At 44.4% G+C, this 18,629-nt stretch overlaps 1 protein-coding gene across 3 annotated transcripts in view; it reads left to right on the top strand.

The window, feature by feature from the left end:
* The window catches only part of SYNPR (synaptoporin), a 102,549-nt gene that overhangs the window by 66,860 nt on the left and 17,060 nt on the right, over positions 1-18,629 (top strand). For all 3 annotated transcript variants that reach the window (XM_053989554.1, XM_053989555.1, XM_053989556.1), the window contains one exon: positions 7,889-8,013. In XM_053989554.1, coding sequence (XP_053845529.1) covers positions 7,889-8,013 — 125 coding nt within the window. The remainder of the gene's footprint in view (positions 1-7,888; positions 8,014-18,629) is intronic.

Below are 18,629 nucleotides of genomic sequence, written 5' to 3'. Positions count from 1 at the left end.
TGCAGCCCCCTCACTGTGCCACGCTGCGGGGACCCAGCTGTCAGAGCATTTTCTGGTCAGAGGAGTGCTCCAGCCTCTCAGTTCCGCTGTGTGCATCTGTCACCAGAGCAGGAAAATTCTCCTCAGGAGCGTCCACAGAGTAGTGCTGGGAAAGGAGCTGAAGCTAATGGCAAGTACAAAGGCACAAATTAGGCGAGGAAGCAGTTCCAGGAGCCATCAGGGAATGTTGCCAAGGGACAGTGGTGCCTGGTGGTGGTGCTGTGAGAGCTGGGAATGGGGCTGGGCTCCCTGGCTGGGAGAGGTGCCTTGTCCCAGCCCCAGGGCAGATGTTGTGCACAACTGCTGCCTTTGCAAGCTGGGTTTGTGTCCCTGCCATCCAGTGCTGCAGTGTGGTGTAGCCTTGGCTGTGGTTGAGTCCCTGTGCCTGTATTGGCCAGCCAGGCTTTAAAGACATTAAGTTCAGGGGCACTTTTCCTTCACAGAGTGCTTCCCATGTGTGCATGTCACTCAGCCGTAATGTAAATCCCTGTGGTTATTAGAGGGAGTAAATCCTACCCAGTAATAACTTGGATCGTGCTCTGTATGCATTTATATTACATTATGGGCCATTTTAAGCCCAGATGCTTTTGAACCCACCAAGCAAAAGAGGAAATGAGCAGCCATCCAACCTTTTTTATTTTATAATGTTTACTTGTTATACAATAAATCCCATATAACCAGGCCGTAAAGTCTGCACAAAACCTGTTGTTTTCTGGAGGGAGCAGAAACAGAGTTATACTTATGCATTAACCTGAGTGTTTGCTGGGTTGTTGCACATTACCTGTTAGTAAAATAAGAATTGACTTGACCTATTAGAAAGCTCTCTTGTACCTCACTGTGGCTTTCCATGTTTTTGCCTGTGGTGGTCACATGTGGTTGGTGCCAAAGCAGCTCATGAGACAAGAGGAAGGGGACACAGAGTGGGAGTGGCTTCTCTCTGGGCACTTGTGATGCTCTGGGCACTGTCACAATGTGGATCCTCGTAGAGACTGCCACGGTTGTTTGTTTTTTATTTTTGCTGGAAGTCTAGGTCTAGAAAAGCTCTCAGGCCCAAAAAGGAGCACGTCTCTGCTGCAGTGACATATGTCACAGCATGAGTCATTCAGGGATTATATGTACAAATCCAAACATGTCTGTCCAGCTTGTGCTCCCACGTCCTTAAATGAAAAGGGCACAAAGGAGAAGCTGCGGAGGCTGCAGAGGAAGAGCCATAACTTCCAGGCTGTTCTACAGCCAGAGGGGAAAAGGGCTGCAGGTATGTCTGTGATGCATCCCAAATGAAGCCATGTACACCCAGTAATTACCCCAGGTACTCCTAAACCTGTTTGCAGCACCTGTTGGTGTCTTTTGTTCCATGGAAGACACATCACCAACGTGTCAATGTCCATGTGCTGAAAGCAATTTATACAATAAATTTTAAAAACCCTCAGGACCTAGTAAATGCTTACCTCAAACCTTTGACTAATGACTAGAGGTGCTTGTGTAGGTTACTTGTGTAAGTACCTCTGTACTTCAAGGCTTTCCACTGAGTCCGAGAAGAGATGCTCTATATGTGACTATTTTCTGCCTGTTAACTCTTCCATGCATGCTGCCAACCTTAGCATTAGCTTTCAACTTTGTGGCTGACCCATTAAATACTGGATGAAACAGCTTGCATTACATTTTCAACTTAATAAATAGGAAAGGCATTACACAGATTCTGTCTGGCCATCTGGAGGAGCAGTGTTCTTTACCCCAACGAATGGCTATCTAATCCTCTCATATACAGTTGGGCTTTACTCTATTAAAATATAATGAGAAAAGACTATCATACCATTATTTGGTGAAGCTAAATGAGATTTTTAGAATACTCAATGGAAGATGAATGAAAAAGATAAAGGTTTTCTTCAAAGCAAAAGATAGAAAATTGTCTCCTTGAGATTAAAGTATTGTATAACCAAGTTATTATAAAATTATCTTTGCTTACTAAAAATACCCCAATTTCATTTCTATAAATCTTTCCATTAAGAATCAAATCAAGTTGTTGGTTTTTTTTTAATTAAAAAAATGCTAAGCATTAAATGAAGTGTTGTGCTTCAAGCAGAGGATGCTGTGGGGTTCCTGCCTGCTCTGGCGTCAGATCTTTCCATCCAGCTGGTGGCATCAAGGGTTGCTTTTTGTGGGTGCTCTAAAATGCCAGACAGAGGTTTACTGCTGTAGATGGCCTCATGAAGACCCCACAGCCCTGTGGGGAAGTCGTGGAGCACATTGGTCTCCTCCAGGTGGATGACAGTGGCATATGTGGTTCTTCATGCCCGAACTTCAAGCTGCTCCCTCGTCTCTGGGGTTTTCACTCCACACAGACCAAGGCTGGGCTGGCACAGGAGCCTTCTTAGCAATGCTGCTGTTTATTTATAAGGTGGGGACACTAAATCCCAGCAATCAGTGAACTGTGGCTTTAGGGTTTGTTTCTCAGCAGGAGCAGAATATATTTCAGCTTTCTCTCTGTGTAGTTGTTGAAGGAAAATGACTCCAGCTAGTTGTCACCCCCCCACCCCCACCCCAGAACTGCGTTGGCTGCAGTGCTATCCACCTCCAATTCATCAACCAGTCAAGTTGATATAATTAGGAATCCCAAAGTCAATAATCTGATAATCTCCAGTGCACAAAGGCTTGTATGTAGGAGAAGTGATTCCAGGAAGTCTGCAGCTCAGATCTGTGCAGGAAAAATGCCAGATTTTAAAAAAGAAACAGGCAGAGACCCAGAGGAGAGAGTGCTTCCTAGTCCTTCACTAGTGACATATTTTGGGCCATCCAGTAAATGTTTCCCATACAGTCATTTAGTGCCTTCAAACCTTCCCTTTACAGCCTTAATAATAAAGTTCAATTACTGGTTCTGCCCTATAAATAAATAATCTCAGTTTAACGGGACACTCTGCTGGGTGAGCGATGCCAGCTGTGGGGGGACGTCTCCAGAGCCCTCAGAGCAATGTGCTCCCTCCTCGCTCCACACACGCTCTTGGCCACAGTGGGAAATGTAAGGCAATGGAACATTTGGCAAAGGTTTTGCAGTCTCTCTGTTATGGTGGTATGGAGAAAGGGAGGTCTCAGATCCAGAAATGATGCCAGAAAAATAGGTCTGCTTTTAAAACAGTCTGAACATGTAAAATGACTAATAATAGTGCAGGAATTTTGAATATTTCAGGTTGCTCTTTCGAAGTGTCAGGTGTTCGTTCCCCTTGGCTTTCCAGTGCTAGGGCAGGAGTAGGGGACTGGGGGGACCTCTTTGGGAAAGCATCCAGCAGGTTCATTCCCATTTTCCTTCCTTGGTGCCAAGAGAAAGCATTGGAGACCAGACCACATGGTGAGCTGTGTCCCTCACAGCCTGTTTTTGGCCACCACAGCTCCAGGCAAGACTAACATTTCCTTTTTGAGATCTTGGCCTCCTGGAGGACCCACCAAGGAGTCCTCAGGCAGAGTGGGTCCTCTCCTTTGCAGCAGGATAGTTTTGGGGTGCATCCCCAGCACGGCTTCATCCTGTCAGCCAGCAAGATGCCACAGGCTGCTGCACAAGGCAGACGTGCTCCTGCAGAATCAAGTGGTTTGTATGGCAGTTTCATCAATTTTAAATGACAGTGTTGTCTTCCTAGTGGAGATGTTTCAGCTGTAACATGCACCACATAAGCCTTTTCACTCACCTTGTCAGGAACTGTTCTGCCTTCTCCTGGTGGGCAGAGTGAGCCTGTTGCTCAGCAGGCATTGAGGGGAATTGTCACAAAGCCAAACGGGGAGAAGGGATAGGAAATCATCCTGTTTTTCCCTTTCACAGTGGGATGAGTGATGTCCAGGGTCACATGCTGAGGCACTACCAACTGTTTAATTCACAGCTGGGACTTGGGCTCCCTCAGGGCATCACACACCCCAAGTCCCTGGCTGCTGGGTTGGGAAATGAAGGAACCAGCCTTGAGCCTGGATAAATGACAGCACCTGAATGCTGAATTACAGGATTCACTTGCCTTTGCATTAAAACCTGGCACTGGAAGAAGGGAGGTGGTCCCATAAATCATATGATGAACCTTTCCCTGCCCTGTGCTGGTATGAGAAGCAGTGTTGTGCTCTGCTGGGTATTACATTGCTATTTTTTCTCGAAGTGCTAAGGAACCAATTGATCTTTAAAACGTGCTTGTCTGATTTGATAGGGAAGGCTGGTTTATTGTTGCACAGTACCATAATAAATATAATCTCTGTTGGTTAATTTATATTGTGGGATTATCCTTCTTTACAAAAATATACCTATAGTCCAGGGCAAAGCTGGAGGTCAAAGAGGGAATATCATCATAACAGGAACTGGGAATGGTGTTAATCACTTTACAGAAACTCATTGCCTTGTCAGCGTTGTGTCTAAGACCATGAGGAAGAAGGATGATCTTCCAGCCAGGCTAGACTGGACATGTGAGATGTGCATTGCTCCAGTCTGTGCTGAGAAGCACAAATAATGTTCCTTCCTCTCCTTCCCTTCGGTCTGTGGCCTCATTGGGTGGGTTGGTAACTGCTTCCACAGCACACACAGAATTCGTGGGATGCTTGGTGGGTTGTCCCACATGGAATGTGGACCACTGATCCAGGCTGGGGACAGGCATTTTCCATTTCCCTGCAAGGGTGTGGGCACAGGTGACAGCACCAGCCTCCCTACTGTCTGACAACAGCAAGGCAATAGCTGCAGCTGCAGGAGGGATGGGAGCACAGGACAAAGCAGGGTTTGCCCTGCTCCCACTCCTGTGGGCAGGAATAGCCTGGCACAGCCAGGGCAGCAAGGATTTGTTTCCTGAGTGGCAGCATGTTTCTCCCATTCCTGCTGCAGGGAAGCACAGGACTGGCTGTCAGGCCTGAGCCTTGGCGAGCAGCAGCCATGGGATAACCAGAGGTAACTGCGTGGGGAGATTTATCTCATGTCAAGGGGAGAAGCAGGATGTGTGCACTTGCAGATAGGCCTGGTGCTGAGTGTGGATTTATAGGCAAAGAGTAAATAGGAACATGGGGAAACACTTTCCCTTTCTCCATAAACTTTTCAATTTCAGAGAAGCCTGATTCAATAAAATTATCTCACAGATGGAGGTTTTATTGAGTCTGGCCCATAAAGCTCCCATTATGGGGTTTACAACTGCCTTTTACACAAATCCTGCTCTAATAAAATACAGTGGTGTTTACAGTATTCCTGAAATGGCCGCAGAATTACTGTGTGCACAAAAAACCAGCTAGTAATTCTTGGTTTATTGCTCTGGGCACTCCTCTGACAACATAAAGCAGCACAACTTGGGGTGGGGGTGAAGGGGAAATGCAGAAGTAGGAGGAGAATTATGCTGCTGCTTGGCCACAATAACCCAGGGAAATACTGTTGATTCGTAGCCCTCACTCTGCATTCCCTTGATGGAAACTGTAAATAGGCTTCCTAAAGGTGCTTTGTGTCCTCAGCATGCAGCTGTGGGGACCGGCTGGGCATTGCTGGCAGCTGGGTGATCCCAGCCATCATCTGATCCAGCCACAGCAGGGAGCCAGGCTTGCGCTGGCTGAGGCACTGCTGAAGTTTGGTAGAAAAGTCTGCAGCATGGTCCTTTTTCTCTTCCCACCTGCCTTGTGGGTGCTGCCTGGTGCTTGGAGCAGAGTGTGTGCTGGGTAAGGTTGGGAGTTGGTGGTTGTGCCTGGAGGGGTTTGCTGAAAAGCTTCTGGTTGTGGGGCTAAAGCAAAGGCTGCATGCTCTCAATAGGGGAGAGGAAAAACTGGGAATTCTGGAGGAGATACTTCCTGGGAAGGAATAGCCTGAGCTCTGTTTTTGGGCATGGCTCTGTGCCCCTGGTGAAAAAACATGACATCCATTATGGTGATTTCTAATGCATGATTAAAGGAGATGCATTTCAGTTGCACCTCTTTCCTCTGCTTGTCCCCTTGCTGAGAGGTGGTGGCTCTTCCTTTATGGCAGGTCTCACACTGCAGGCTTTCAAGTTCCCTCTTTATTTATCAATGTTAATCTTTGTGCCTATGTACCTGCAAAACATTTGCATTTGCAACTCTGTTAATTAGGCCAGAAAGCAGGTCAGCGTTCTCTCCTGTTCTCCTTAATATATTGTCTTCTCCTTAATATATTTGTTTTCACAAATTGGCCTGAGGTGATTAATGCTGATTTTCAGTGCTGTGCTACATGTAAGGGCAGAAACTTCTTGTGTGTACAGAGGAAGTGTCTCATTTAGGATGAAGGAACACTATTTAAGTTGTAGTGAAAACATTTCTTTTGTGGCACATATTTAACAAGTCAATTCATAGTGAAGTGGAGCTTTCTTCTTTGCAGTGAGGTCAGCAAGAAGAATTGATTCAATCCAAGTTTTTATTAACTTTTCTTGTCGTTAGGTACCTAAATACCTTTGCAAATCTATCCTCCATGTATGATATGCCCTGATCACATTGGAAGTGAGTGGCAGGGTGGAAACTTGCATCATTCTCCTGTTATTCCCTGTGCTCCATCATGCTCAGCACATCACTCTGCACCCAGGGAGGTTCTCCCTGCTCCAGTGCTCAGGTGTCACCCCTATAATCTGTCACTCACTTGGGAAAAGGTGCACATGCAAAGCTGAATTCCAAGGAGGCTGGTGAATCTTGGGGCTTTGTTTATGCTGCAAATTGGGAGAACTAAGATTAATGGCACATTTTACAAAGCCTTGTGCAGCAAGAAGAGGTCTAGTTTTTCTATTTATTATATTTTCAGTCTGTTATTTTGCCATTACATCTGCTTGCTGCACAGTTTTTCAGTGTCCAAAAACATGGTTTCTTTCCCAGATTTGAACACTCTTTGTTTCCTCTGGGTTGCTGATTTTAGCTTATTTAATTGTGGCTGGGATTGGGCATTTGCTTGCCATTTCCCTGATCTGCCTTTCTGTAGATCTCACAGTAGCTCTGTTAAAACTAATGGAGTACTTTAGGGTTATAGTGCAATCAACAAAATCTAACCTGTCCTTTAAATTACAACTGCATAAATAAACCGTCCCCACTTCTACTTAGGATCTTCCAAGGAAACCTACGTCAGCGATGTTTGAAGATATTTATGCCTGCTTCCAATTCCTTTCTTTGAACCCTTGATATAAAAGCTGATGTGTCTCTGCCCTGCATACTCCCTCCTCCATTATTTTTCTCCTGGAAGATTACAATGTGTTATAGGTTTGCATCAGAACCACCCAAGCTCTTTTTTCCTTTCCAGTTTGCCTGACTCCAGCCAAAGTCTGGAATTCCTTTCTACTTTGCAGTCAGTTTACTTCACTTCCATGTCCACTTTAGGTTATGGTAGTAATTTAGGAAAGTAATTAAAGCAAACACTGTGGGTTTTTTCTAAGTCATACATGAACTGGGAGAGGGGCAGCTCAGGTCTGTGTTTTGCCACATAATGCGATGGCAGCTGTGTGAACTGTCTGGGTCTGCTATTGCTACTTCTGGTTGTACCTTTTAAATACTTCTGCCAGCATTTTGTTTGGGTTAAGAATTACTCATTATGTTCACTCAATATCCATCTTCTCTTCTTGTCCAATCTCACCTGTCAGTGGGGTGATTTAAATAACTGCTTGGGTTGTGAATCCCAAATAGGATTCAAGACAGGAGGGAAGATCTGAGATGGCTGGCATGGACAAATGGTGATGTGTCTGTGATGTGTGGCAACAGAGCTTCATGTGTCATGGTTCTTTGCTTTTGGGAAGGGTGCAGGAATAATGTATGGCAATGCTTTAAATGCAAGGAGTGATGGATAACCTGACCGAGCAGCTAGAGCTACTGCATGGATCTGCTTGTTGCTGAAACAAATTAAAATAAAAATGTTGTTTGTTTTTGACAGCTTTTTGCAATCTTTGCATTTGCAACATGCGGCGGGTACTCTGGAGAGCTGCGCCTCAGTGTGGACTGTGCAAACAAGTCCGAGAGTGACCTCAGCATTGACATAGCCTTTGCCTACCCCTTCAGGTAACCCCGGCCTGCGCGCGCGGTTCGGCTCTCGGGGCTGCGGCTGGCCCAGCTGCACCCAGGGTTCCTCCACTCATGGCACGTTTCAGTTAAGCACCGGTCTGGGGCTCCAGAATTGTCCTCTGGTGTGCAGGAGGAATGAGCTTGGTGAGACCTGGTGTGGATGGGGCCATGGAACTGCTGGGAATGGGAGCTCAGCGCAGGAGAAGACAGATTCCAGAGCCCTGTGGAGGCCAGGAGAGCTGGGGGAGTGGAAAATGGGAGGCAAGGAGAAACGAAAGAACACATCATCCCGAGATGAAAAACTGTAGTGTAGCCATTACTTAAGCTGGAAATGAGAGAGGTTTGCTATCCATTGCAGTAGCAAGGATCTGAAATAGCTGCTCCGAGGGAGGGGGAAGCAAAAAGCCAAAATGAGCTGGAACCATAATTTTGAAGTGCTTTTTGAAAATTTTATTAATTGCCTGTTTGCATCTCTTGGTGTCTGAATGCTTTAAACCTAGTGATTTAGGAAAACAGTTTTTATAGGGTTTTTTATGTTTTTAAGTACATCAGAATACTGTAGTGTGGTTATACATATATATATATAATAATATATACTTATATAATGTTCATGCAATTTAAGATCCTGCTTCAAAAGAGCACCTACATCTTTTTTTTAGATACGTCAAGTCCACTGCAGAAACCGTTCACTTTTGTAGAAATGATTTCTTCAAGGAATTGAGATGATTAAGAAAAGAATGCATAATTCTATCTCAAGTCTAGTACACTGTGACTCTAAAATAATTTTTCTTCCTTGGGAAATCACATGCTGTTTTGCTTATGATTGCTATGCACAGACCAGACTTGAAAGCATCTATTTCTTTAACATGTTCTAAGATACAGCAAATTCTAAACACTGGGAACTGAATTTGATTCCTTGAAATGTTGTTCTTGCTTGACATACATTTATTACTCTAAAAAGTCACATTTCCCGGTATTACAAGTGTTTATTTTTTGGCTTGAATATGTCCACATTTTCTTTCATTTCTGCTTAGTATGCGTAGGAGAGATCCTGAAAATTGAGTTATGTGAGTTTGTAATTTGATTCACTTCCAAATAGGTCATTTCTCCAACATTCATTACAAATACACCCTGTAGTGAAGTGCTTTTAGTTTTCATGATTATAAAGTAGTATTTTATTTTAAAAGTTAATAAAACAGTTCTCAAGTGTCTCCTGGTATTTCACCAGGCACATCGACCATTGTTTCTAGAAGGAAGTGGCTGGATCTCCAACTTCCCACAGTTTTACTTATTAGAAAGCTGCAAGTAATTGATGGGTAATGTAACATTCCAGCATGTTGCAGAGATGATGCAAAACAGGGTTTATTTGCAGGAGGGATCCAGCTGAGGCTGTAGCTGGCCCTTGATCTCAGCATGCACAGATGGGATGTATGGCATGTGCAGTGGGGTGGTTGGCTACGTGGTACTAATACACCTGAAATGTGCAGATGAGGAGGGAGATGACACTTAGCTGCTGTTTTAGGAGAAGCATGAATATACTCAGATTTTGTGTAATTTGGGATTTTGTTTGCGAACCTGAGGCATATGCAAAAAGTGTCCAGAGATGTGCTGATTACATGAGGCAGCAGATGTGTGCCTGGAAAATCTGCTGCTTTGGAACCTGGTGTCATCTCAGTGTTTTATCTAAATATTCCTGTGACTTTCTCATGTGTTTGCTATTTCTGCTTTTCTCCAGTGCTCCTTCCACAGAATGGAGATGGGGTGCTCTAAAAACAGAAGTGAGATGAGTTGGGAAAGGTAACATCTCAGAGCAGTGAATAAACTTGGAAAAAGCAGCTCAGAAAAGTTGAGTCTCTCTAATCAAGACTGTGCTCCTCAGGCTGAGGCTCTGAGGCTCATCTCCCTGCATGGGCTTGTAGGCATTGTTAGGTAGGATGAATTTCCCACTACTTGTCTTGCATTCAGGTCCATCTTTCCATGGCATTTTCCTTTCAAATGCCTTCACAGTCCTGATTATTGGCTGTCAGCTGGGGGAGGTGTAGGTGGAAGGAGAGAAGCTGCTGAGCATCTGACACCCTGCTGCTGTTGGGGCTGTCAGCAGTGACACTGAAGCAGTCAAAATACCCGAGTGCTGCTTTTTTATGAGATGCACCTTCCAGCATGTCTTGAAACAAAGAAAGTCGTGCTACCAGCTGCTTTCATTTCTGTTGCTGGGAATTTGAGGCTTTATTTTCTTCTCCCAAAAGATGAACTGCTAGACCTTGGCCAGTAGATTACAAGTGTCAAGAGCTTTAAGCTGGTAAACAAAGTGGTAAGGCTGAACAGGACAGCTTGGCAAAGCAGGAAGGCTTGGGTGTTTTGGAAATGAGATTGAAGGAACCTGAAAACATTCCTATTAAAACAAGATCAGAATGGGGAGGGAGTTTTCCAGACTGAAAGGATGGGCATTGCACTTGTGACCACATGCTTCTGAGGCCAATCACCTGAGCTAAAGAAAAGGAGGATGCAGGAGGGCAAAACCAGTGCTGGTGGGGTGTGGGCATGATTTGTGTGGCCCCAGGCCAGTCTTGAATGCACAGAAGCAGCGCTGCACTCCACAGCAGGTAGCTCCAGATGGTCCCAAAACAAAGGAGCATCTTCACACCTGCTTATTGAGATTTTTCTCAGCCCCAACCTACAAACTGCAAAAGTCTCCAGCAAGAAATAAAACTGAGTCCAAGAGAAATAATTAGTACAATTAGACAGGAAGTTTTGAGACACCTTTAAACTAATATTAATTCTTTCTTGATTTTTTTTTAAGTTATGGTTACATGGAAGTTATGTTTGGCTCCTGTGTTGTCTTGCTGCTGTTGCACCTCTAGTAGCAGGAAATTGTGGAGCACCAAAAGGAAAATCCAAAGAAACCTTTTTCACAAGGTGTCTGCTTCTCATTTCTGTTGGAATCACTTTCTTAGTTCTTGACCTGGATTAATTTGTCCTTAGAGAAGGGGAAAGTGAGGAAAAGCATAAAAGTGTACTAATCACTGGCCACTACCAGAGTAATCTGGTGCAGTGGTGCTTTTGCAGTGCTGAGAGACAGGATCCCTGGGAGAAAAGCCCATGTAGTGGTGCCTGTGCAGGGTGGTTGTGTCAGGAGCATGAGGAGGCTGAGCCATTGCCACCTGAGCTGCTGCTCTGAGCTCTTGCTGCTGGGGTGCAGTAACCACCGAAGAGTCCCCCTAATATTGATGTAATTGACTCCAAATCTGGCTCCACCATCTCTCCTAGAACAGCAAATGAGATGGATGCTTTTCTAGCCACAATTGCACTGATTCATTTAATCTTCCTGCAGCCCACGTCCATGACCATGTAGTCACCCTGCAGTGTGGAAATTACCCTGAAGTCTAAACCCTAATATCCTCCAACAGTGTCTCCTGGAGCTCTGCCACACTCTTCTACAGATCTTGCCAGACTCTTCCGTGCCTAATCTGATATTTATAAAGATGTTTTAAATAGTCACCTGAGTTTTTTTGTTTTTTTTTTTCTCATTTTGGCCTAATTCTAGTTGTATCACAAAACAGAATTGTATCAATTGTATCACAATTTCTTCCTTCCTCATGTTTTAAAGCACAAATCAGCTGTTCTGGATACCTGTATATGTATTTTGGAAGTTTTGCAAAAGTTCAAATATGGAATCAAATTCTCTGGCCCTACAGTAGCTGTTTTTCTCTAGCATTAGGATCTGTGCTTGATACAGAGTCTGTTGCAAATTTGGCACACATTAGGATGTTCATTAGCTTGACCCTCACCCAGGCAATGATTCTTTGAGGGGTGGAAAAAAAATTCATCATCTTGGGATTATTTGTTACTCTCACAGTCCATCACCCTTTCAGACTGGATTTGTCACTTATCCAAGTGCCCTGAAGCAATATGTTTTGTCTGTAATAAGAGTCCTAGTGAAGGTCCTATTTGTTTATTATTTTCTGTGATCCCAGAAACATTTTTATCATGTACTTGGTTTTTCCTTGGGCTTACTTTGATAATAAGTGATTGAATAGTACACCTACTGGGTACATATTTTTACTGGTATTCACTATTTTAAGATGCTTTTTCACCAGTCCTCCTAAAAGCAAGTATTTTTGTTTGCTTAACTTACCGAGTCTGTACTGAAGATTTTTTGCTAGTTAATTATTCGTATCACAAACTTGACATTTTACTTGCAACTGGCAGAGTTGCACTGAAACATTTGGGCTTCTTCAACTACTGATTTAAATGAACCTTTGCATCTCAGAAGTGCTCCTGTGAAGGTGTGCTGGGAGAGGTACTCTGTGCTGAGGCCATCACCTGCTCTTTGTGGTCATGCCCTGTCCTGGCCAAGGGAGGAACGCTGTGCCAGAGCCTGGCTGTGGGTGATGCTGGTGGGGTCTGTGGCTCGTGGGAGTCCCATGAGCAGAGCTGTTGTGCTGGGTGGGCCTGCAGGGCAATGGGAAGGGAGAACCATCTCAATACAAGCCCCTAAGTTAAGTCTTGAGGCAGACCCTGGACTAAAACCTCTTTGCCTGTAGCTTTTGGAGATGCTTTAACCCAAGCCTACAGAGTATATCCCCAAGTTAAATGCTGCATGGGAATTAATTTGGAGCATCTCTTGTCTTTTCTTGGGGCATTCATCCTGAAAACTACTTGAAAAATATTGACCTGGAGGATGACATTGTTAAATTTCAAACACTCTCACCTAAGTCAGTGGTTAGGTGAAGTGTGTGCAGAGGTGTTAGGAGCATTGAGCCACACTTACCAGAAGGACAGAGTAGGATTTCCTGGTGGTGCTAACGTGAGACCCTGATGAAAATAGGTCTTTGCACATCTTTGTATCACAGCAGTGAGCAAAACAAATGTTTTCCATTTTATTCTAAATCACCTATCTTTTCAGTGTGCCAGTAAAACTGTCTCTTCAAGGGGTTTTTCCTTCTGAAGGAAAAGGAAACTGTATTTTATGGGAGCTTTTCATTCACTTTAAGTTTCTCATTTGAATAAAGACATTCCCATTGAGCACCCTTGAAAGTGTTCACCTCATCTGCATGCAGTGAGCAGTCTAGTCTTCCATTTGAAATATGACAGCCAGATCTAAATTGCCTACTTAGAAGCTATAAATGATAATTAAGGAGAAAACATCTATCTTTTTGAGCTTTGCATCTATCTTTCTTTGGAAAAGGCCCCTGCTAATGTTAGCACATTTCTGTGCCGGTGTGTACTACCCTTCTATTTTTTTCATCCATTTGTAAATCTTGCTTCAGAATTCAGTGAAAAACATTTTGGCTGAAAGATTATGAATGTCTGTAATGGCTGGGAGACTGAGAGCTGCTGATAAATAGAAGTTCTTTCAGCTAAGTAGTTGCCTGCAGTGCTGACTTTCAGGCAGCTATGGCGGGCTCTGCTCCCAGACTTCTTGGGAGGTTGGGGATAGGAAAGAATAAAGTCACAGAGTCAGCAAACTCCTTCAGGTTTGTGTTTTATTTTGGATGTCTTCACCTTACAGAAGATGCCCCTTCTGCAAAACCGAACTGTGGTCTCATAAACCTCCTGTGCATAGACAGGAGCAAAAGCAAGCCAGGAGGAGCTGTGCACTGGCTTCAGGTGTAACCTGTGCCAAAATGTAGGTGCCCCAGTTCCCAGGCGGGTTTGGCAGAGCTCCTGGGAAAGTGAGAGGTGCTGGTTAAACTTTGCATGACCCATTCCAGCTTAATGAAGGGATAAATCTCCATCCTGGGACTTCTTAGAACAAAACTTGGTGCTTCTGAGAAGCAGATTTTGCACAAGCAGGAGTTGCAGGGACGACTGGATGGAGTTCAGCAGACCACGAGCTGTGCCACAGTGGTCCCTTCTGGATCTGCAATAGGCTGGTCTGTGAAAGCTACATTAGTTTAGTCCCTTTTCTTGCCAAACTGTGACTGCCTCATCTAGCACTACAGATCTGGGGTTAACAGCTGAACTGATGAGGGAAAATGTTCGGTAATACATCAGCTAAGCTGGAGATTTTCACCAATATCCCCGTTATATAAACTGGCTGTGTAGGATGGGCACTGAGGGCTCAGTCATGGCTTTAATTATTTTCCACAACTGTTTCAAACTCTGATATCAGCAGTGCTTTTTAGACCTAATTTTGACCTCTTAATGAATAATTTGCCTAACCAGAACTTCTACTGTGAGTGGAAAGAGGAAATTGTGTGAATGAGGAAGATGATATTGCATTCTGCTGGATAAAATTCAGCAAATCGTTCAGGTTACAAATATCTATGATTGTGACACCTTCACAAAGTATCTTCCTATTTAATATGACTTAATGATGCAAACTGGAGCATTAAGATATATTTGTAACTAGGAAATAGACCATTTTTTATCAGTTATGATGTTTACATTCTGGTAATTTATAGGGCTATCCAGGAAATTGCAGATCAGTTTTTCAAAATCATTTATCTTTCTTTTTTCCCCTGATGGAAAGCCAGTTAAAAGATATTTTGCCATTCTGACGTGAATGCAAGAACTTTGTGAGCTATTTAAAGTATGTCCCCAGCACTTCCCTGGCAGTGAAGGCATCAGAGACCTTGGTCAAGTCTCTGTCCTGAAGCAAGTCTGGAAGCAACCTGAACATGGAGCTTGCAAAGCCAAACTGAACACTGATCAATAGTTTAGTTAGAACTGTTTGCTCTTAGATTGTCTCCTGGGCTGGGGAAAAGGTGATCCAGGTCTGCAAAATGAGTACTTTTCTTTTCAGCTTTGAATGAACACAGTTTGTAATAGGAAAGAATATTTCACATTTTTATAACTGGCTCTAGTGATTAGAGTGCATCCCATAGTTCAGAGCCCTGATGTGATTTTTGCTTGCTTGTGCATGGCTACAGACTACTGAAGTAATTGAAAACTGCAAATCGGTGTTCTCCAATTTCCACAAGTCTTCAAGGACCACACTGACTGTGAAATACTGTCTTTGGACAAAGAGAACAGTGGAATGGGAGAAAATGGGCTTTTTCACTTGGACAGCTGTGGTCTGCAGTAACAGCTGTCCATGAGTACAATGCACGGTGTAATTCCTATTGTCAGAGTTTGATGGAATGACTGCTGGTTTGATTAAAACAGATAAAAATATGGATGACTTTGTGACTTTTCTAGTTTTGAGGGCCTCCTCCTGACCCCATTTATAGTCTTCAAAAGCCACTTTGTAGAAATCTTCAAGACTGGCAAAGAATGGTCATTACTGCCAGTTTGCACTTTTGGAACTGTGAATAAAGGCAAGAGCCCTTTCCTCACAAGTGAGGGACCAGAGGTGCTTCGAGTCACCTGTTGTTCCTGCAAGAGATCTATAGAAAACCACCAGAAATCTGATAAAACCACATCTTCAGCTTCTCTTTGAGGCTGACCCTGTGCATGTGGTCCTCATCATGACTGTGTTGTCGAAGCAAGAGACCACCCACCACCCCCACAATTTCATGGCTGGACTGGGTGGCTTGGCTTCTGAGTCAAACTATTTTGTAAACAGCCAAGAAGCTGCAGCCCAAGGGTGGCAAACCTCTGCTCGTTCCTGCTGCTGGTGTGTTGGGCTGCCAGCAGGGACTCGCTGCTGGAAGAGGTCAGAGGAGGAAGATTTTTAAAACCATGAAGTCTCCAGTTAATTACAAAGACAATTGTTAACCAAGGACAAGCTGATGGGTCCAGGCAGTATTTTTGTGATGGGGCTGCAGCTCTGCAGACAAGATGACTTCTCCAGATGATGAGGTCATCTCAGTTGCTGCTGTCATCAGTGCTCTGCTTCTCCTCTGTAGCTTTTAATCCCTTAAAATTTGAAACAAACACATCCTTGCATGCTGAACTGGGGCCATAGAGGAGGCTTGTCTTGGTTCACAGCTCTTCAGACTGTCAGTTCTTGCCTTGTCCATGTACGAACTTTGCAAGAACACAGAGCTCATGGGCACACAGCTGGAGGGGGAAGGAAAGTGGTAGGAAATTTCTGGAGATGGTATCTGCTGCAGATAAGGGAGAACACGTTCTTAAAACTTTGTAAAAGTAGAGCTTTTGTAGAGCTTTTATTTTGGCACTCAAAAATTTTTCCTGAATTTGGATGGTCCAGACCGGCTGATTTTTCTTCATAGAGGCTATATTTTATGCTTAACACTGTTCTAGTGCCAGAAAAATCCTTCATTAATTCTTTAGGCCAAATTTGTTCTTTAAGTGGAAGTTGATTTTGGATTTGTTGCAGCTTTTTCACCATTTGAATTTTTAATATATATTCATGAATAGTCTCTGCAGTATTGTGCAGTGATGGTGTTTTATCTGTGCCTGCCACAAAGGCTTTTCCTAAAAGTCAGACTTTAGGCAACTTCCCTTGCAAATTTTTTTTTTTTCACATTTTCATGCTGTCAGTACAGAAGCAACCAAAGCAGCCACCTTTTAGCTTTGCTTTGTTTGGCATTTGATCCCATACCCTGCATGGCACATGGCGACCCAGCTGGGGGACAATCAAACATGTGTCCTTCCCCTTTTCCCTGCTCCAAAATGTGCATTTGCTGTGCAGGGTCCCTGAAGATTTCCCCAGGACTGTAGGGGGTGGGATGCATGGGATGTCTTTGGTCTCCTCTCACACCTGGATTCTATGTTAGTTTATTTGCCAGGAGATAAATGCAACATTTTTCATTCAGTAGACTCTGGAGAGAATGTGCATCCAAGCCCATGCAGCACAGCCCCACTCAGTGCCTGTCCTCTCTGGATTCACACCTCCTGGGCTATTCAGGGTGTGAAGGTGCTGGCAGTTTGTCTGCAGGTCCATCAGCAGCCCCACAAGTGTGCTTGGCTCCTGCCCAGTGCACTGCTCAGCTTGTGCTGCAGCCCACCAGCTCCCTGAGGAAAGGATTTGTCATATCCTTCCAGATGTACATACTGTGACTGGGAGTTTCATTGGAGTCATCCCATAAAACTCTACAGAGAACTTAATTTGATTGCTTTAGGTACATTACGGCAATATAATTGAGAAAAATTACAGTTAAATACAAAGTAATATTGAAATACAACACAAAGGAGTAAATGTTGCTGCATCTTCTGTAACTGCTCTTGTATTTCTATCTGTTGGTCTGGGGGGTGAAATTGCTGCTTGCAGGGTCTAGATGAAATTGTGCGTGAACACTGCTTGTCACAGGGTGAAGCATTTGTGCTTTCAGGTGGTTCTGGCTGAATACCAGGTGATGCCCAAGAATTTTGAATACTTTTACATGGAGCTCATAGCCCATTTGATGGTGGAAGGTGAACTGGAGGTGGTGAGAGCAGCTGCAGGGATGTGTTGGGGTGCAGGAATGGCAGATCAGCAATCCCGCACTGCTCCATGCAGAAACACTGCCCAGGGATTTGATACATCCACTTCTCAGAAATGGTCTTATTATATGCAATGACTTTTTAAGACCTTTTCTTTATGATTTCTACTGCTTGTGTTTCATTTATAGATGTTTAGATTTCTGTAGATCTTTCTCCAAATGGAAGATTTTTTTTTGCCTCTGACAGGAGCTTCTTAGTTTGGAAGCTGTTTTCTGTGTCTGTCCAGAGAAGAGGGCAGCAGGAGGGACATGAGAGCTGTGGGTTCAGACAGGATATCATGATGGGACCAGGTAACACTGGATAGTTGTTTATGTGGTGATTTAAATGTATGCCGGTGGCATTTCCAGGTCCTATGATTTGCCTTGTTCCATGAACATGATGGCTTTTTTAAAAGATAATGAAGGGTTACCTTCCTTCTGAGATAGTAGCAAAGTTTCCCAGAGACTAGAAAGCAGTTTGTCCTAAGAAAATAGCTCAGTGAAGGGAAATCAGAATATATTGCCACTAGGCTGTACCACAAAGAATCTAAGTGCCCAATCTGAGAAGGTATCTGGGCTGTAATGACTGGTGGAACATGTCTTTGAGCACTGTGCTCTGCTTGCACAGCATGTGTTCCTGAGAAGAGCTGTGAAATTCTCTTGGGAGATAAATCTGGGTCTTGGATAAGGCTTGGAAGTGGAGTTGGGATCACCCACTCAGCTTTGCGAGCACTCCCAGCAGCATGTGTTCTATAATGAGCCTTTTTTTGTTGGCTTTTTGGTGCTACGATGGAGTAGTAGGGTTTGCACTCCTGCTACGTGCACCGTCTGGGGAGGCTCGTTCCCACGGCTGGCACAGGTCCAGATGTTTCTTCCCCCAGGAGTGTTGTGCAGGCTGTTTCCCAAGAGCTTTGTGCACACAGTCACTGGGAGCGGGTCCTGCAGGGGGATCTCAAGCTGAGGGTATGGCACCAGTGCCTTCTCCCCACCACCAGTGCTGTCCCTGTTCCAGTGCCTTCAGAACCTGTCCTCGAAGGGGTTGTGTAGCTTCTCTTCCTGGAGGTCTGAGCACCTCAGGGGGTCTCAGACTCACTGTCTTAACAGGAGAAATTAAATGTGGGGTAGAGGGATGGAGCAGAGGGACCCATGAGATGCCCAGCTCTGGGTTGGCATTGTGGTGAACCTGCTCTGAGCTGCCTGCACTGGGGGAATTGCCCCTGTCCCAGTGCAGCACACAGTGTGGTGTGCTGGGACAGCAGCTGTGCCTGGCAGTTTGTCCTGATAAACCAGTACTGTAGGAAA

This window comes from Vidua macroura, chromosome 13, assembly GCF_024509145.1.
Source record: "Vidua macroura isolate BioBank_ID:100142 chromosome 13, ASM2450914v1, whole genome shotgun sequence".
NCBI classification, from domain to species: domain Eukaryota; kingdom Metazoa; phylum Chordata; class Aves; order Passeriformes; family Viduidae; genus Vidua; species Vidua macroura.
Note: the sequence above shows the minus strand (reverse complement) of the source record. Positions and strands in the feature narration are given on the sequence as shown.